Source organism: Mus caroli, chromosome 5, assembly GCF_900094665.2.
Source record: "Mus caroli chromosome 5, CAROLI_EIJ_v1.1, whole genome shotgun sequence".
Lineage (NCBI taxonomy): Eukaryota > Metazoa > Chordata > Mammalia > Rodentia > Muridae > Mus > Mus caroli.
In genome coordinates this window covers 22,826,147-22,846,850 of record NC_034574.1, presented here as the reverse complement: position 1 = coordinate 22,846,850, position 20,704 = coordinate 22,826,147, and the positions used below count along the sequence as shown (strand labels likewise).

The 20,704-nt window shown below is 46.2% G+C and overlaps 1 protein-coding gene across 1 annotated transcript in view; it reads left to right on the top strand.

Moving 5' to 3' along the window:
* Positions 1 to 7,774, top strand: part of Cnpy1 (canopy FGF signaling regulator 1) — a 35,175-nt gene extending 27,401 nt beyond the window's left edge. The window contains exons 2-4 of the mRNA XM_021163910.2: positions 1,033 to 1,236; positions 2,899 to 2,995; positions 6,782 to 7,774. Of these exons, the coding sequence (XP_021019569.2) occupies positions 1,033 to 1,236; positions 2,899 to 2,995; positions 6,782 to 6,819 (339 nt within the window). The 3' untranslated portion in view covers positions 6,820 to 7,774. The remainder of the gene's footprint in view (positions 1 to 1,032; positions 1,237 to 2,898; positions 2,996 to 6,781) is intronic.
* The last annotated feature ends 12,930 nt before the right edge of the window (positions 7,775 to 20,704 follow it).

Genomic DNA, 20,704 nt, shown 5'->3' with positions numbered 1-20,704 from the left:
CGCGGTCCTCGTGCTCCGTCCCTGCGCTCTGGGTAAAGTGCGTGCCTGGGGTCGGTTCCTGGTGGACGCTGGGGGCGGCGGCGATCAGGGAGTGTTCCTCTCGGGCTCCGCCATCCGTGCTTTCAAATTAATTGCGGATCGGCTTTGCGGCCAGATGGCGGGGAAACGTCGGGACCCTTTGTGCGCCCCGAGCGCGCCAGTGAATGTCGCGCAGTCGTTGGCACCGGAAGGGTTCACACTGCGTGTGAAAGGGGACAAAGGGAGCTGGATATATCAACACTGCAGAAACTGAGTTCATTTGTCATGCAGCCCCTTTCAGCGCAGTTGTCATGCAAACTTCCTTCTTTGATCAGCAGAGGGTGGAGAGAGAGAAAGCCCGCAAAGCCGCGGGCCCGGACGAACGCCCTTGGCGGCTCCACGCCCCTTCCGGAAGGAGCCGCAGGGACCCGGCCTCCTGCACCTTGACCCGTCTAGACGCCGCACAAGGTTTTGTCTCGGTTTCCAAGGGCGCGGGGTGCTCTTTGACCCGCGCCCGGGGCGGAGGTGGTGGCACGGATCCCAGCGCGCCCCGGCAGGTCCTGGAGGGAGAGGGGCTCCCGGGACGCGCGCCAGCTGTTCCCAGAGCAAGCCGAGGCCGATGAGGGGCAACCCGGGCCCTGCTGCCCCTGACAACCTCGGCGTGGACCCCGCATAGCCTCCTCGGGAAGTCCGGAAGGCGAGGGGGCAGCGCGACGCGGGATGGGCAGAAGTGTGGCTTCCCCACAGAACTGATGCGCTCTCGACGCCCCCCTCTCCTCCTATTTTCTGTGCTTCAACTTTACTCAACAACTTTTAAAAATATCTATAAGTACAGCTTCTAGATTTCTCTGTCTCTTACTGTCCACTGTCAAGCACGTTAGTTTCTCACTAGAATTTAAGCCTGCTTTAAGCTGCATAAAGAATGATGCAGCTGCGGGAAGCCGTCCCTTCACTTGTTCACTGGACCCGCGTGGGCGTGGGCAAGTGTCCTGGCTGGTTCTGTTCTTCTTGTAGGTTCCCCTGGCCCAGTCTGAGGCGTTCCTCATCGACCTTTTGGATAAAGTGTGTGTGCGAATGAACGATTACCAGCTGGAGGACGACCCAGTGACCAAGCAGAAGTATTTCAGGAGATATGCTCCGAGGAAGGGAGACAAAATATACAAAGAATATAAAAAGTTCTTCTTTTATTCTGATGCCTTCAGACCTTTGAAATTCGCGGTAAGCCCCCTTCTAAGAGCCTGTTGGGGTTCCCCTTGCCTTCCTGGAGCTACTCTTGAGTGGTTGGTGAACAGTGCACAGTCAGGTACTCACAGCTCTGCTGTCCTGTGCTGCCCCTCAGGTTAAGTCTTCATAGAACACTTGGTGCTTTGGCTTGTGAGACATCTCAGGGGTGGTGGCATGCTTCAGTGATCTGTGGGGAAGGTGAAGGGAGTTTTATAAAAGCAAGGTGCCTTGTGTTCCCTGTCCTGGGGACATGGACACCATTTGCACATTGCTTGTCTGGGTATTCTGCTGGTATGGAGAGAGCTCAGTCTTTCTTGTTGCCTAAGGAAGCAGGGGTTGTGGTTTCTCAGCTGAAATCCGAATGGAGGCCAAGAGTCGTTAACAAATATATATATAGATAAATGTTGGAGCAGTGGCCCCAAAAATCCTTTCTCCCCCCCCCCCCCAGGCTTCTCGGGAAGAGTGTTTTCCTAGGGTTAATTCAAGTTTTGTATCTCAGGCTAGGCTACACCAAGTGGGTCAAGAGCTAAAGCTAAATCAGCTAAAGCTGATTTTACAAAAAGTTAACCTCTGTCTTACTAGGGTGTGCCTTGCAAAAATGCATTGCTGTAGAATCACACAGTGATGGGCAGGCCTTGTTTAAAAAATTTATTAAGTTCACACAGTGGCCAAAATGTCAGGCCTGCTTCAGCCCCAACATGGGGCTGTAGCTGACATTTGGAGATTTCATTTTAATTAAAAAGCGAGGGCAATGATTCAGGGCTAAAAGTCCCATGGAACCCGGACACGGATGTGAGCGTGTTTGTCTTTCACAGGTTTTCAATAAACACATTATAGTGGAATTTAAATATTTTTAAATGCCATTTTAAAATCTTAGAGTCTTGCTTAATGAACTCAGACATGGTTTACAAGTCTCCAGTGGATGGCCCTCAGTAAGTAACCTCCGAGTTCCAAAGAAGGCCGCCTGGTCGTTCTTGAGAAATAACTACACACAAAATTTAACACTTTCAGACCCCATGACAACTTTGTGCTTCCTCCTGCCTGAAGTGTCAGCTTGTTTTATTTTTATTTTTTATTTGCTCTGAAAAGCAAACCCAAGATTTGAGCTAGGTTCCTAAAGGGTCTACAAAGAAAGTCCCTTGATCAGCAAGGCAAGCACAGTGCTCTGCTGCATCTGGCAGGGGCATCTGGCAGGTGCTATGTTATGAAGGCAGAGGAGCCTCCGTTGTTTCAAATTTTCAAACCACAAAGTGGATTACTATGTTCAATTGGAAGGGAACCGGTTTAAACATTTCCAGGAAATGTGGTATTTAAGATGCTGAAGCCCAGGAAAGGAAAGCTTTCTTTTACTTCCTGCTGCACTCCAGACTTTAGGAAGAGAAACAAACACAGCCAGCCATTTTCCCTCCTCCTCCTCCTCCACCTGCCTTGTAACAGAGTAATTATTTAGTTAAGTCTCAGGAAAATGATACAATTAGCATTTCTGGACTAAGGTTACTCTTATGCAATGATGTATCAAACCAAAGGGGCCAAGGAAAATGGACCTCCTTGGTTACATGCTTTTCTGTGTTCAGCTTCTAAAATGTCAGTAGTCTGTGCTAATAAGGAGCCCTGTCCATGTGTCTCTGCTCACACGTTGCTATTGTGTTTCTGCAGTGTGAAGCCATCATTGAAAAGTATGAAGATGAGATATTCGAACTTATTGCCCAGGAGGCAAACCATCTAGCTGATATGCTGTGCAATGAAAAATCAGGTACTGTGTCTGATGTAACACGTGCTCCCAGCCTCACTTACCAGCTCCCACTCAGCCTTGCACAGCTCATCCACAGGGTAGCCTGGCTGTCTTACTGCCAGCCTGACTTTACACAGACTTCTGGGGACCAGACCCCTGTGCCAGAAAGGAGAGCTACAGAAGCCAGAGCCAGAGCCTTCTTGATGACTTTCCTTCTCTGCCTTTGTTTTGTTTTGTTTTTCAAAGAATGTAGGCTTGACTTTACCACTGATTTTCAGAGCTGGGTGACCCCAAAGCCATAGATGTTAGATTTTTGTATTCTGGTCCAGAAAGGGATGTGCCTTTCATAGCTTAAGTATTTGTCCTAACAACAGAAGGTAGGATTTTTATTTTAAAAGAAGAGTCATTATGCTTGTTGCTTGTTTGGGTTGGGGGTTATTTGGATATTTTTTTCCAGGTTCTTTTCCACTGAGTATCTTCATCTAAAAAGTTTTTTTTTTCTGTCCCAACATGTTTGAATACTACATGCTTTATTTATATCTTTAGACACACGCATGCCTACGTAGAAGCTAGGAAAATAATGAACAGAAGGTTATCTACTATGTGACCAGATGAAGCCCATGACTACTAGCTAGCCCCTCCTCAGTGTGCTCGAGCATACCTCTGCTCTATGATCACACACGCTTGTACAGAGATAAGAACGGGCTGAGTCTGTTGAGCAGGGCTTCTCAGACATCCTTAAGAAAATAAATGTGTTTATATGAAGACAGTGGTTTACCCCGTGTAGCTCTCTGTAAGTAATGCAGAAGCCTGAGATCAAATTCAGCAGGATATACATAGGCCAATGACACATCAAATATGGTGCTCAAAGGAATAGCACTGTGTGCTTGTACCTACATATTAATGCCACTAGAAGTTTCTAGATAAGACAGCCACAAAGCCCCTAACAAGATAGTTCAAGTTTTCTTACTCTGGGTAGACAACAAGGTCGCTTTCTATTTAGAAATCCATTCCAGTGGGAGCCTGTAGAAAAATTCAGGAAAAAATGATTAGAGCAGATTATTTAACAGCCTGAGATGCTTTATATAGTTCTTTAATTACAGAAGTGTGACAGTCACATAAGTTCATAGCCATACTTCCCAGAGAAAGGCTTTTTGAGGTATTTTGGCCAGTTCGGCTGAGATAGGTGTACGTCAGATATTAATGCATATATGATGGGCAGTGTTTGAAATCTGTCTGCTAGTCTTGCTTGTGAACAACTGAATCAGCCACAGTCATCTTTGATGGACACCATAAATGACTACATGAACACCCAGGCATTCCAGAAAGACCTGTTGGGGTGTTAGCCTCTGTCTCTGGGAGCTGCCTCTCAGTTCAGTTTCCTAGGGAGGACTGTTCCCAGGTTTAGCGATATGACTTAGTTTTAGTAATGTTAGCACCCTCTCTCCAGTTTTTGTATAGGTGTAATTGGAAGTAAAAATGGAAACTATAGCCCTGGAGAATAAACCTAAGAGCTGTATGGAGCTGCTAACGTGAAAGTGGACACTAGATGACTCTGAATTGGATTGCTTTTCAACTCTTCCTAGCAGCTGGGGTGTACAGAGTCAAAGGCACCGCTGTGCCCTGGCATGGTGGATAGAGCTCTCTCAGAAGGTGCTCCTTCATGAAGCTTGTGATGGAGACAGCAGCTGATATGTAAATCAGAAACTGGGGCAAATTAGTGTTTAACAGAGACAAAGCTCCTTAGAAAGCTACTGTGAAAGCAAGGTAGAATGCAGACTGACATAAATTATTGCCAGAAAAAAATTAAAATAAAACCCAACGATAAAAATGTCAAACTACCAGCCATGTCTCTAGTTCTAGTAATGTCTATTCTCTAAATAATTTTTGTCTCCTTAAAACCAATAGGTGAGTGTTTTCCCTATTCTCAAAATAGCATCTTGTATGTAACATATATTCATGAAGTAGTTATTGGTTAATGTACAATTACCTGTGCCTGCCCTCCAACACACACACAAATACACACACACACACAGAGATACAGAGAGAGAGAGGGAGAGAGAGAAAGAGAGAGAGAGCACAAGGGAGCGAGCGAGCACTAACCTGGGCCACATGGGCTGTCTCAAGGAAAACAAATTAACAAATAAATTCTAGTGACTGGAAGAGTAGCAAAGGCATGCTACTCCTGTGATTTAACACATGGGATGGCTTCAGACACCCATGGCATGAAATGTGACTCTTTCATTTCACAGAAAAACTCTTGGTGCCTTGACATGTCATCTACAAAACAGTACAGTGGCCTTTCTACCAGAGCAGGGTACCAGCTGGATTTCAGAGATTCAGTGTATCTTATGTTCCATTATAGCTTTGCCGGTGCCTTATCTCAGCAATGTAAACCGTGCCTCAGGGCTGTGTCCTGTATATATGTGTGTATGTGGAGATGGGGTATGTGGGGGTGAGTTGCCATCCTGAGAACTGGGGGAATGCTTGTCCATTAGTCACAGGGAGATAATTATTTAGAAAATTATTTAGAAAATAAATGTTTTTATAACTAGAGATTTTTCTGGATATTTATTCTCCATATCTAACAAACACACTGTATATATGAGTTTTTCTTTTTCCTGCTTTATCTAGACTGTCTCCCTTTCTTTGTAGCAGAGCAGATGAGGCCAGACTGGCTCTTCAACATATCAAGGCTCAGGCATTCACCCTCATGCACAGATATAAATGGGGAATGCTGGAGAGGACCCGTCTACATCTCAGGGTGGCCATGTTTGAATTATAAAATGCCATAGCAGAGAGAATCTTATAAGCACTGCTGTCATCTGATGGGTGAGGAAGGGCACTGCCTGGATCTGTGGGTGCCACTGTGGTGTCATGCACTAGGCAGAAGGACCACTGAGCACACTCTACTCATGGTGTATGGCAGGGGAGTCAGGCTTATTCTCATTTTTTTCATAGACAAAAGGAGTGGGGGAAGTAACTTCATGAGGTTTCTCCAGTGACATCTTCTGTGTCAACCCCTGCATCTCCAAAGAGTCACTTTGATATCTTAAATTAAAATGACTAAAACCATGATATAATATAGATTATGACTCAAAAATACATCTGTGTTCATAAAGGTAGCGGGCATGAGGCTGTGGATTGTGAGTGGCAATCCTGTATCCTAGAGATGTAAGGATCTTCTTGGAAACATAAATAAATATATTCTATATTAATCACTCTGTGCAAATATACAATCACAACCTTTAGAAACATATTAAGAACTCGTGGTGTAAGATAGCAAGTCCCTAGAAGAGGCTAGCTGACATTTAAATGAGGGAGAATCTTCACTTCTGTCTGACTTCTCAACGTAAGAGGGGAAGACTTAAAAAGACTATGTAGCTAAAGTAATTCACAGCCATTCTTAAATAGAACTGCTACCCTTGCTTTAGAAAGGAAAGTAATGTGAATCAAAATAGCTAGTGCCTCCCTACACAGCATCTGCACCTTTCTAACCGTGAAATGCCCTGCATGCATCATCCTTAAATGCTCCAAATCCTGTGGAGGTCTCAAATGATGCTTGCTCAAAAAAGGCTGAAAGATGGGATGAAGACAGTAGGGTTGGCCCGTGAATCTTTCTGGAAACTGGGCTTGGGATCCATGTAGGTGTTGAAAATGTGTTCCGTTCTAATTTTCCATGTATTTATAATTTTTAATAAGAAAATCTTTAAAAAATGTGCTGCTGCTGGCATGGGCTTTCTGAGGAGAGAAACCGGCTCAGTGGCCTGGGATTTACTGGTTAGTGACACCTTACTCTTTTTCCAGATCTCTGTGGCACTCCTACCAACAGTCCTGAACCCTAGGTATGAGAGGAGTGGAGTCACCCCAGCAGGTCACTGTGCGCTTCCACATCGTGTGACTGCCGTGATAAGGACGTTCATCTTCTGTCTGCTGTTCTTGTCTCATGCGTGATATTGGTTTGAAAATCTCTTGCTTGGCATCGTGACAAACCCCAAGTCTTCTCTTAGGTGAAGAGAAGTTTATAAAACAGAACACCCCTTTGCATATTTGGATGGAAGCTGGGTTGGCAATAGAGCATTAAATCTGGCCGTGGGAAAAGGGCAAAGCGATTTCTTGAAGTCAGTAGGAAATTAAGGGTGGGTCTGAGCAAATGAGCCTGACATGTCCATACACGGTTTTTGCAGTTTCAGAAGAACTCAGTTTGATTTCTCAAATTCTTGATCAGCCACAAATTCAAGGTATTCAGTTGTAACAAATGCCATGGGCTGGTTATTCCGAAAGGTTCTGTGTGGTGGTTTTAAAGCCACCCCTCTCAAACAGGAATGTGACTTACAGATCTGGAAACTCTTATATTTTAGAACTAAAATTCAATAGAACTGATAAAAGAGTGAATATGTCGCAAAGTGGACTGGCCATCATATCAGAGTTTACTGGCCCTGAGTTCAGATGATTCCAAAGGCTATCACATAGTGGGTTTCAAAAGATTCGGCACCGAACACATTTTTGTCTTGCTTGAGTCTCTCTTGGTTTGTTTTCCCCTCACTGATCATAGTGTATAAATTTTCCTACTGGCTGATTTGTCACTCTTTTATGGGACTTTTATTTATGTATTTATTTTTGGATGTGGAGGGCTATTAACCTTTACCACATTTACTGTAACAAAATGTAATAACAGTTTCTCCTGGGTGTTCTCATTGTCTCTGCTAAATTTGCATTCAGTGGAATTGAACTTTAATTATTCAGCATGTGTGGGTACAGGTTACACCTGTTTAATTAAAGAAATTGTCATCACTGTCATTGAAACTTGCATGAATAACAGGCAAACGTTTTACCAGAAGAGCTAAAATGGTTGTTTATAAAAACCATCCAGAAAAGACACTATTTAGGTCATGCATTGGGCTCCTTGGCCAGAATAATCTTTATATTTGCAAAATTTTACCAACATAAAAGGAAGAGATTTCTATTTTTTTTTCCTTCTCCTTAGTCTTAAGTCTTAAATGTCACTTGTTTATCTGGGAATCTGAGAAAGTCTGTGCTTTTGCAATGTGTCTGTGGTTAGTTGTATTATAGGCCCTCTGTAACCCTGAGATTCTGTGCTCCAAATGGACAAGGAAGAAGAGATACAAGGACAGATGATGCTACCTCCCAGTGGGAAAAGAAAAATGCTATTTAAAGCATATTCTGAGCTATAGTGGAGATGCCACAAAACGGGAGGGGGGAACCTGGTCCTTGTATCTTATTTCTATAACCTGTAAGATTAACTCAGCATTTGAGGTAGGACATCTTTTTAGCATTGTTTTACTTGGGCTTTATTAGGACATGCATCCTAGGGTCCCGTTTCTTGAGATTTGCCTTATGGGAACAAGGCTGAGAGGGTGCGGTTATCAGGCTGCTCTTCTGGCACCTTTGTGCAGATGGAGCGTCAGGCTCTCGGCATTGGAAATTGTCCTGGATTTCTTACCAAGCAGGGTCTTAGATCTTACCAGTTGTTTGGCTAACTCATGACTCATTTTTTTTTTTTAATTCTTTTCTATACCAAGTTTGTTGAGCTCATGTAAATGCCTATGGATTACTGAGTTGCTGATTAAATCTTGGTTTGATTGAGAATTAGCCAGAGCCACTGTCTCTCTGCATGTTTCTTGTGAGATGCCTGCTTTGCTGGGAAGTAGCCATAGGAGAGAGAAGCTGTACTGGCTGCCATTCTCCTGACTTTAAAATGACACCAAATACAAAGTAAGATGAATAGCCAGAGAGAACCACTCGACACTAAAAGCAAGCAAATGAAACAAATGCCAAGCAGCAAGATGAAAATTTCTCAGAGTTAACAAAAATCAACATAGATCTGGGTCAAAAAATTAATAACAACAACATTAATGTTCCTTGAAAGTCAGGGTGAGTAATCAAAGTCAGGAAGGGGGGAATTGTGTTGGAGGAAGCATGTAAGCCTTGCTTGAACCTGTATTCTCACAATCCACATATCAAACTGGCCAAAACAAGATGCTTACCTTTGTTCTGCAAGTTGCTGTTTGCTAAGAACTAGCCAAGACTGCTGAACCCATTTCACTGGCGAGTAGATGGTAGAACCAAGTCAAGTCCCAACAAGAAACATCCACCCTTTTTGAGACAAGTCCTCTGACATGTGTCTCTGCTCCTACTGTGTTATTCTCACACATAGTTCCATGTAACAACAACAACAACAACAACAAAAGTTTAACTGTGAATCAGTCTCAAAATTCAGATTATGGTAGGCTATTGGGGGAAGTCAATCTTGTATATGTTTGTTGCTCTGCTCTTAAACTTGATATCAACTTGTGAGCTAATCTTAGACTTAGAAATGTTAAAGGCCAATCAGTAGAATGTGGCACCATTAGTACGTACACTAAATTATTGCAAGAAAACTATACTTGTAAGAGACCAGTGTGGATTTGTTATAACTTCCTGACTGCAATATAATTCTCTTCTTAAGTGTATTTGCTTTTAGACCAAGGAAAAAGGTGAATAGAAAAGATCAAATGCAATAAATGTAGCCGAAATATGGCCTAAGAATCAGCTAGGAAAAGATGCAGTAAATGGCATGGTCTCGCTGAAGTACTTCCTGCCCTGTCCTAGACATGTGTGAGGCAGGGGTTACGGTCATGCTTTGTCATCTTCTGTCCTGTGGGAAAGGTGATGGCCTTTATGTAATGTTGGTTAATCTACTTCCTGTTACTTCTTCATCACTGGCAGGAGGTTTGCCTTAGAAGGGCAGTATGTGGAGACAGTCTCGCTCCTCTTCTGATTATCTGAGAAAGTCCAGAAGTGAGTGGAAGAATGGGTGATGGATGGATGCTTGGTAGATGGGTTGGATGGATGGATGGGTCAGTGGGTGGGTAACTGGATGGTGGATGGATGAATGGATGGATAGATAAGTCGGTAGGTGAGTTAAGTGGACAGACAGATAGGTCAGTGGGTAGGCAGATGGATGGATGGACTAGTGGGTAGATGAGTAGGCAAATACATAAGTAGAAAGAAACTTAGATGTAAAGGTTAAACACATAGGGAAATAAATAAAATTGGGAGATGGGAAGCATATTTGGAGATTTGATGACTCTAGAAAAATCCTGGAGAAATAGTATCTGGAAATGTAAGTCCATCCAGAAAACACAACATTACTATACTTCTCATCTTGAAGAATTGTCTTCAAGACCATTTCAGAAAGAGAAAAATACTTTAAATTACAACAGAAATGATCCCATCTCAACAGTAAGATAGCTGTAAAAATATTTTCAAATATTAACTTGCTGAAAAACAAAAGTTCTGTGGAAGACAGAATCTTGTACTGTGCCAGGATTGTGGGCCACAAATCTAAAACATCCTATCTGATCTTTTGTGTCCTCCAAACACAGCAAGCAACAGAAGCCTGACTAGGAAAGCAAATGACTCCGTGGATGGTCTTGTTCCCTCCAACCACTGAGGGGGAAAGAACTGGAATCTAGGCCGTGCACATTCCTTCCCAAAGAGCTGCTGAGGGGGCTGAAGTGTCCCCTAGGGCAGGCTCATCTCCCCATGTTGAGGAATGAATGTCCAATGTCAGCCAATTGAGCATGGTTGGGACTCAGAGCCTATAAGGCAGAAGTTAAACAATTGTCGCTAACTTTAAACATCACAATAGCAAGGCTAGCGTTGCAAGCAGCACAACACACTCCTGGCGTTTTCTGTGATGGTTTGCCTCAGCAGCTTTCAGAGTGAGTGGGAATTTCTCCACAGCGCATTTTCTGAAATCATCAGATAAAGGGAGACTGTAATCCCAAAGTGGCACTGCAGTAACAGATTTCAGTCAACAATCTTGTGGAAGTCATCTTTATGGCTCTGTTGTTCTTCACCAGAAGACACAGCTGAAGCACTCTGGCACCCCTGGGTTATGGAAGAAAGCACAACACTAGGAAATAGACTATGTGCTCCTATTTAACAAAAGCTCTATTAAGATGGGAACTCTGATACAAAAGCAGGTCCCACACAGGGTAACAGACGCTTCAACTGGCTTAAATGTAATCAAAACCCTGGTTACAAATATCCTAACATTAATGGGTCCAGTGTGCTTTGTAAGTGACACTCCAAACAGTGGGCAAAGGATATAGCCAGTTAGTGCCATCATTCCCCTAGTGGGTCCTAGCCTGGGAACCCATACCTGGCCTGGACTAGGGCTGATCACGGGCTGGTGGTGTATCTCTCTTGTGCGTACCCACCAGTGGGATGGGAAAGCCTTTCAGCTGAGCAGCACTGGGCTGGAAGGAAGAGGTGAGTGAGTGGATGCTGGCCCCCAAGCCCTTCAGCATGGACACAGCAGAGTGGAGGCAGAGCTGGAGGGGGGGGGGCTGTGTGTGGGCAGCATGGGACAGAATGCCTGAATGCAGGTTCACATTGTTTCCAAGTCTTGCTCTTCTCTCTTCCAGTGAGTGAGTCTCACATCACACAAATCTCCACTCCATTCTTTCTGTATAGTTCCTGATGATTGATTCCCAGACAAAAACACTTCCTCCTGTGGTGAGCAGCTCTACTCTCCTGTCAGGGCAGGAAGTTGGGAGAGGTGGAGATCTGTCACAGCCCTGCCCACCATGCAGCAGAACCAAGGCCAGGGACAGGCAGAGCTGGGGATGGTGGACAAGGAGTTAGGTCTGCCTATTTATTCTCTGGGTCATCTGGATTCCCTTACCAACCCTCAGCCCCCTCTGAGCAGCCTGTGTCCTTGAACAAGAGCTATTCTGGACAGTCAATAAGGGTCCCAAGGGAACAGTGTGGCTCAGACAAAGCCTTATCTGAAGGATGAGTGATGAGCTGGGGGCTGGGCCCCTTCCTATTACTTTCTTATTGATTTACACCTCGAATTCCCAGTGCACAGCTCTGGTTCATCTCATAGGCTGGACTATAAATCCAGGATTCACTATGCCACATCTGGAGAAAGGCAAGGTGGATAGCTCACTTTGGCACCTGGCTAGTTGTACTGGGTGGTAGATGATTGATTCAGAATAGCTGCCTCTCCTCTCTCCATCTAATCCTCCACACATAGACCTCAGGTGTCCACCATTCAAAACTATAAAATGTACCCTTTGTCCCAACAGCTCCTTGATCACAAAAGAAGTCAGTCTTGTAATGTCCATACTAGGTCCAGGATAAGAAAAGATCTCCAGTGGTTAGGAGACTTCTGGCTAACCTAAGTATGCTAGCCTTGCTGTGGCAGGTAAGAGCGGTCATGGGGGGATACCCAGCTACTGGGAACTCCCCTGAGATGGACTTGATCAGGATTCACAGTTGATGTGGTAGAGGAAAGTGGAGACTGGCTTGTAGCAAGAAGGATGGCCAGCTGGAATGCTGTGAGGAGTCTCCAGAGAAACCCTGGTCCCTGACAGGGTTCAGGCATCATGGGTTAAGTGAAGAACAGCACACTGAGCACCCCAATAAGAGGAGGTGACAAACCCTCAGCATCTCAGCTTCTGACAAGAAGCAGGGAGACAAGAGGCAGCAGGGGCTGCAGGCAGAAGAGAGGTGCCCCAACCTTGTCTTTTACCCCTGAATGCCTTATTCAGGCCTTGTCCTTGCTGGGCTTCATATTGGCTGAAAACTCAAATTACATGCATGCCTCTGGGCTCGGTGACAGGCTCCCCAACTGCAGGTAAGTCTGGGTTCCAGAAAGATGAGAAGTGTTGGGTCAAGCCTCTAGAAGGAATCCCACAGAACAGCTGTGGGGCTGGCTGTCCCACAGACAGTACTCCTGCTGGACTGGAGGCACAGAGTGGGCACTGCTTGAATGTCAAGGTGAGCACAAGCTCTGTGGATGGGAGGATAAAGAGGCTGTTTCCTTCCTGATTTAAGACTCTTCAAAGCCTGGCTGGGTAGAGTGCACAAGAGGGGACAGGACCCCTTAGCCAGCTGGTCTGCCATGAATGGTTGTCTGACTCAGGACCTGCAGCCAGTTGACCTCTGCTCATTTTGTCCTCTTTAGGCCTGACATGGGAGTGTCTACTATGGTGAGTAGATTCTTGTACAGGACCTGAGTACAGTTCCCAGAACCTACATGGTGGCTTACGATCATATGAAACTCTAGTTACAAGGACTATGATGCCCCCTCTGAACTCCACAGGCACCAGGACATACACAATGCACTCACGTACTTGCAGGCAAAACACTCAGATACTTAAAATAAAATAGATCTAAAATTTTAAAAGGAGTAATCTTAAATTAAAGCCTAGACTAAGCATCAGGCATGATGTAATCCCATTGGGAACCCGAGGCAGGAGCATTTCAAGTTTGAGACCAGCCTCAGAAGTATAGTGAGACCCAGCCCCCCCCCCCAAAAAAAAAAAAAAAAAAAAAAAAAAGTGAACAGAACCAGACCAAACAAAATAAAAAAAAATATAGAAGCAAACACTTGTATATTTTTGTTTAAGTGAAAAGGAATACATATATTTAGAAAATGCAGATTTAAAAAAGCAGACAAACTTTGTCCTAAGTCCCAAAACCCAGAGACTGTTTCAACACATTCCTGCAGATGGTCACATACATGGGCTTGTGTGAATTAGACTGCCTTTTTTTTTTCCATCTCTTCAGCGTGTGTAAATGAATCTCAGTGCCTCACAACACAACCGTCAGTGGCTCTGGCATTTTTACTTCGTTCGCTGCGACTGCCTTCGATGTTTTCTTCTTATAAACAATAAAGGGATTAGTGTTTTGTTCCCCCATTTTTTGCAACTTCCAGACGCTCCCCTCCAATGACATTGCAAAGGAGCAGACGCTGCCTGGAAGTGCCTGGTAGGTGAGGTGCTGCAGTCCTGTTCTAGAAAGATCTCAGGAGCGCCACTATAAGAGGATAGCCAGACAAAGCTCTTGTTTGGGAAGTCTCCTGTCCTTAGCCCAAGGACAAGAGACCCTTGGTAACCCAGCCCTTCAGAGTCCTGAGCCCCCACTAGGTAGTCCTGAGTGTCTAAAAGTACTTGAGCTCTCAGTGCCTCAGTTATGGCTGTGAGTGGCCAGATTCCTCCCTGGTACTATCCCAGTTCATCTCCATGACAACGGTGTGTGGAAACATCACTAAAATCATCTTGTGGCTATGGAGTCCAGTGTCTGGATTCAGATAAGAAGCTGAAGTCAAAGCTGGACATCCATTCTCAGAAGAAAAAAAAAAAAAGACTCCAGGCTTGGGGTCCCTCTCTTTGCCTCCAAGGTCCCAGCCCTGTAAGTGCAGTGGCACTCTGGTGTTCCTGAGGCTTGTGGATGTCAGGATACCCACACTGAGACATCGGAAGGCACCGCATTGGCGGTGTGGTTTTTCTCGAGAATGCAAGGGTGTCTGTAGTGCAGCTAACAGTCATTAAATCAGATCAGGCAGGGCTGTCCACAGGTAATCACTCTTAAAGACAACAACATGACCCTGTCTGTTGACCAGAGGAAAGCCAGCCCTTCATGACTGGTTGGGATGTTGCAGGAGAGCTAGAGTGACTGGGACCCTATCTGGCCAGATGGTGGTAAGCAGGCACAGTGCCACATTTCCCAAGAAGTAGGCCCCCATGGAGACAGATCACTCTGAATAAAATAGTCTGCCATAGGTCAGGTGTCTCTGTTTATTGCTTGTTCTGCTTACATGGTGGCACTTGCCTTTGAAGTAGCTTGTCTCCTTTCACTACACTGGAGAGCCTGCCACCCCTTCAGCAAGCCTCCTTCTTCTGTTCAGTAGTCCCTAAACCCACCCAACCTTCTCAACCCTTTTGAATGGTAAGGCTGCTGTCCTTAACAAACTTCTAAGGAAAGCTGAGTGAACCCAGCCTCTGAGACAACTGCAATGGAGCATGGAGATAAATACTGTGAATAACTTGGTCAGGGTCACAGGTCCTGAGAGTAGTCCTTTCTCCTTATTTCTTTCAGGAGAAAAGGGCTAGAGCAATTAGCAAAAACCAGGACAAAGCCCTCCCCCACTAGAGTTCCCAAGACCTACATTCAGAGCCCTGTCCTGAGTTACAGAAGTTGGGGATCCTGTGTGGTGCCCTGAAACTCAGGGAGGCCATCTGTTGCTGTCTAGGGTAACACAGCTAGCCCGGCTTCTATCTACATGCAGTCCTTAGATTTCCCCTCCCTGCGCTTTGTATCTCGTTTATTTTAGTTTTCATTTTAAAATATGTTGTTTTTATTAGTTCACTGAGAATCTCATATACAATGTAATTTGGGCATAATGCCACCCTTTCCCTACTTCCTCCTAGATCTACCCTCTGCCTCCCTTCTCTTTCTAATTCCCCCTCTTTTTCCTCCTCCTCCTTCTTCTCCTCCTCCTTGTTTCCTTCCTCCTCCTCCTCTTCCTCCTTCCCATTTTTCTATAGCCCATTGAATACAGCTTGTGCTGCCCATAAACTCCTGGGTGTGGGTCCACCTCTCAGGGACCACACCCTTGAAGAAAATTGCTCTCACCCAAAATCCATCAACTTTCCAAAGCTCTTCAGCCAGGGCTGGCAGCTCATAAGCCCTCTCATGTCTATACTGGAAAGTTGACTGGCTTAGTTTCTCGGGCAACTCAGCTGCTGTGAGGTAGTGAAAGAAGTCATCCTGTGATGTCCACCGCCTTACTCTGGTCCTCCCCAATATCTAAGTGGCTCTTACAGTCTTGGCCCCTGAGCCTTGGGAGAAAGCAGCAATACAGCTGTCCCATTTGTGGCTGAGTTCTCCACAGACACTTGCTCTCTGTGCAGTTTCTGTGTTACAGCACCATCTCTGATGAGGTCTGAGGAGCTCTCCGCCCTAAAACAAACAGCAGTGTAGAGAGACTGCTCACAAAAGCTGCCAATAGATTTAACAGTACTCTCGCTGCCATGACAAATACTTCTAGTGAAATGTACTACTACTGTTCCAGAAAGACCCCCAGGAAGCACAAAAATAACTGATAACATAACCCACTCAGCATGCAAACCTGTCTAATCAAAAGGGCTCTGAAACTGCCTCTTAGCTGTGTAAGCCTGGCTAATGCCATCCCAGGCCCCCTTTCTGGGAGGGCAATAAATAAACAATGGATTGCTGGAAGAAATGTCTTGGACTAGCAGCCAGATGGGAAAGAAAATGTTATTTCTAACCAGTGAACAGTGGGTGCCACTTATAACAGTCCCGTGGCATGACGCTGGATCCTGGAGTCATATGTTAACCACCACCTACAAAAACAAAACAAAAATTCAAAGAAACAAACAAAAACCAAAAATTTAAACACACACACACACATACACACAAACAGAACAAGAGGATTTGGGGAAAAGGGGCTTCAATAACACAGATTTAAAATGGCACATTTTTAGAAAGGTCTGCAAGAAGAATGGCTTCTCCCTCAACCAACAACATGACACTAAGTAGCCAAGGATGACCTTGAATTTCTGACCTTCCTACCTTCCTAATGCTTTACAAGCATGCACAGTTTATTTGGTGCTGGAATGGGCAACCTGATGCTCTCACCTTTTCTAGGAGAGTCTTTCCCCCCACAGCCCAGGCACTTTGTTCTGCAGCCTTTGTACCGTAAGCGTTCCTCTCTAAAGTGACAATTTTAGAATTTTTCTTTCTTTAAAAATTATGATAAGAATATGGTTTCATTTTAATCCCAGATATGGAGATTTGGGGCTGCTTCTGGCTAGCTGCAGCAGCTGACCATACTTGATCTCAGACTCTAGCAGAAGCCTGGTTTTGCCAGCTGCAGATCGTTGCTGTGATTGTGAGATGTGTAATTCTGGGAACTTTTCAGAGAGTACATAAATACTAGGGACCGGAGAGGCAGAGTGGGTGGTTGTTCGGGTGGTTGTTCATCCTTAAGGGGGTGGGCTGTGGTTTGTTAGTAGTTGGGCTCAAAGGAGAAACAAGAAAGAAATTAGATTCAAGGATATCTCCCTTCGTCCCTCCCTCCCTCCTTCCCTCCTTCCCTCCTCTCCCTCCCCCTCCCTCTCTCCCTCCCTCCCTCTCCCTGTCCCTGCCCTTCCCTCCTTCCCTCACTCTCCCTTCTTACCTCCCCCCCAATCCCTCTCTTTCCTCTATCCTTCTCTCTCCTATCTAGTGCTAGGGGGTGAAACTAGGAGTGGGTGATAAAGGGTAGAAAAGAGAAGAACCCACACAGTAGCAAAGACCAGCTACACCTTCCTACTCTCCCCTGTTCCCAGGGGAGCCTTGTTGTGGCCCTACTGTGTGTAACTCTATTTATCTTTCTACCCCAGATGTGTGGCCACAGCTTCATTGTGAGACAGGGTAAGCATGCTACTCAGATTGCTACCTCTAGCAGATGCTGTTCTGACTGCATGTGTCTTACTGGGCTGCCCTCCACCCCACCCCCACCCTGTCAACTCTCTTCTCTCTCTGCCCTGCCCCTCACTCCTCCAGGTGTCTTTATCACAAATACCTGGTTGTCCATGGTTAGGTAGAGACCTAGCAATGGTGGATTTCCTGGGACTCTAGCTCTCACTATCTATCAATAGACAGACAGACAGACAGACAGATAGATAGATAATCATACACAATCTATGTATACATTGTACCAGTTGCCCTTCATACTCTGACTTCTTCTATGTTCCTGCCTCAGCTCTGGGCATCCTGTCCACCGGTCTCTGCTCCTACCTTACCTCTTTGCACCTCTAGTGGGGCTCACACCCAGTCCCAGGAACCCTTTCTAGAAGCCTTTTAGCCTCCCACTTCTTGCTGCTTGCCCCTCATCGCGCCTACTCTTGCCCCCCTCCTTCTCCAGCCTTAGATGGAGTGTCTCCATTCCCTTCTCTCCTTTTGTTTCCACCCTGATCTCTACACTGTTTGCTCACTTAAAGCAATCTCTGTCTTTCACCTTAGGCATTCTGGCCACTGCACAGAGCCCACAGCCATGTTTCCGTGAGTGCCAGATGCCTGAAGTCAGCCATGGCAACCATAGGCAAGGAAGGGGGCTCAGCCTCTGCCTCAGCTTCCCTCTGTAGGGAAGGGCAACAAGGAGCAGCTTGGGGCTCCCAGGAGACAAAGGAAGAATATTTCAGAGACCAAACTGAGTTCAGGTACTGAGACTGTAAAGCTGGACAGACCCAATTGGAGCTAGCAGTGTGGGTAATACAGATGCCAGATACTGATGTCTGAATGAAACAGTTTGCTTAATCCTGGGCATATGGGAAAGTGCTGGCCTTTGCCCATGGGTGTAACTTAGCCTTTCTGATTAGACTGCTGCCCAGGCCTTCTCTGCACTGATGTCTTAGCCTCCTTCCCCTACCCTGAAACTGCTCTTCTGAGCCTCACTGTCCCCACTGAGCATGCAGGCAAAGGGGGACAGTCCAGCACCGATTCCCATGAGAGCAGATGCAGCTACTTCCAGAGATGGCCTCCCTTTCTCTTTGGGCAGTGGTATTTCCCCTGTTAAAGTCACACTCGGCACAGAAGATGCAGCCATGCATGCAGGCCTAGCAGCCATTCAACACTGGCTCTTTTCAGGGTTCTGCACAGCATCCGTGCACAGCTTGCTCCTCCTTGAGGACTTCTTAACCGTAAGTACTGACAGTGGTGTCGTAGCAGAGAGTGGGAAAGGGGCCCTGAGCTTTTAGCTCCACATCCCCACAGATTCTGCCTCCACCCCACTCCATCTGGGCCCTCAATCTCCCAACCAGCCAGGACTGTGGCTGGAAAAACCTGCTCATACAGAGCCCTGAACACCAAATGCCATTCTTGCTCATTGCCAGGGTGCCCAGTGCCCCATGCTGTTATCCAAGCAAATGAAAAGGGGTTTCTGGTCACAGCCTCTCCCCACACTGAGGAGCAGGACATAGCCAAAGGGCCCTGCTCTGTGTCATGTTTCCAAATTCAGCCACCATGCTTTGTCCCAGCTCTTCCCTCCCAGGATCCTGCTGTGGCTGCCTCTTTCTCACCCTCCTTCCATCTGCTACTATGATCCCCAGAAACAGGCCTCTGTCCTAACCCAACACAACCTGTGGCTCTGGATGTCACCCAAAGAAGACATTCTCCATTACCTTTGGTCATCTGATATTCCAGTCCAAATGACTCTCCTTAAGTGCATGGTGCCCCCTCCTCAACTCACAGCCACTTGTACAATGCAGACCCTCACCATGGTCTCAGAAGCTTGCCAGGACAGAGGAGGGTCCCCAAACTCTGCCATAATGATGTTGTAAGGTCCAGGTTCCTGGTGAGAAGATCCCAAACAGGACTGTATACACTTAGAATCTCAGAGAAGTTCCAATCAGTTGCTACACCCCTGCATGCTTTGCTTAAGTACAAGAATTCCTTAGGTCCCTCTGGAGACTGGGTCCTGCTTCCACATTAGTGGAACAGAGCAGAAGCAAACTCCACCCCAAGGAGCTGACACAGAGAAACCACAAGGCTGGTGTTATGGTGCCTGTGAGACTCCCTACCCAAACCAAGGAACTGACCTGAGACTTTGGGGGCTCTTATTAACACAGACCATAGCCAGGATCCTTCTCAGGTCTGCCTGGCCTGGTTCTGGAGGGGAAGCAGCCCAATACCTAGAGTCTGAGAACCAGAGATGGTGCAGAGCTAGGGAGTGGATGTGGGTTATCAGAAGGATAAACATACCTGGGGAGCCTCGGGGGTCCAGGATAGTTCCAAAGGGTATGCAACCATTCACCACGCCCTCATCAGGAAGGGGATAGGCATCTGTTTTGAGTTTGCAGGAAGAACAGTAGGGAAGGAGAGCAAAGAAATGGTCAAACCAATGGGCAGATCTCAGTGGGCTTATAGTATGGATCTGGGGAGGTGTCCCACACACATTAAGAGGATGTGATCCACAGGACCCATGATAAGACCCAAAACAACTGGACCCCATGACAGAAAGCCTAGGCTAAGATGGGTGAGCACCTGGTAACAGTATGGGAATTGTGCCCAGGTGGGCAAGAGCTTTGGTGATACCTGTCAGAGCCACAGATCATCCACTGGCCCCCAAGCCCCAAAGCAGCATGTGCCTGGACCAAAAGGGGAAAGGAGACTGGTTCACCTTGATGACCAGTGTACTTTACCCAAGACCAATTCCTACCCAAACACTGCCCTTGGTAGTGGGACTTCCAAGAACAGACATCTCAGTAGAGAGTAGTGACCCAGCAGATGAGCACAGGAGAATGTGCAGAATCCCCTCGATGACCTCTGCTTCCCAGGCACCGTATGAGGCATCAGACTGTGAACCCCTGGGAAGCAAACTGAGGCCTGAGTCTAAGTAAGTCCTCCACCCTGAGTGTCCTGGGAGTGTGCATCCAGAAACTTGGATGGGAGGTGCAGGCGATGTGTCCATGTGTCGTGTCCTCACAGCCCAGGGCAGGTAAGGCTGCAGGACAATCTGCTGAGGAAAGGCAGGGAGTCTTACTCTAGTTGCTGGGGAGATGGCTCAGTCAGTGAAGTGTTTGCTGTTTAATGAGAACCTGAGTTCAGATTCCCAGCATCTGTGTAAAAAGCAGGCTTGTCCTGTAGTTCCAGTGTTGGAAAAGTAGAGGCAAGTGGGTTCCTGGGGCTGTATAGCTTAGGCTTAGTAAGATATGTGATCTCAAGCCAAGATGGAAAGTGATAAAGGGAGAGGTAAGAATATCAGTCTCAGCCGAGCTGTGGTGGCGCACACCTTTAATCCCAGCACTTGGGAGGCAGAGGCAGGTTGATTTCTGAGTTCGAGGCCAGCCTGGTCTACAAAGTGAGTTCCAGGACAGCCAGGGCTACACAGAGAAACCCTGTCTCGAAAAAACAAACAAACAAACA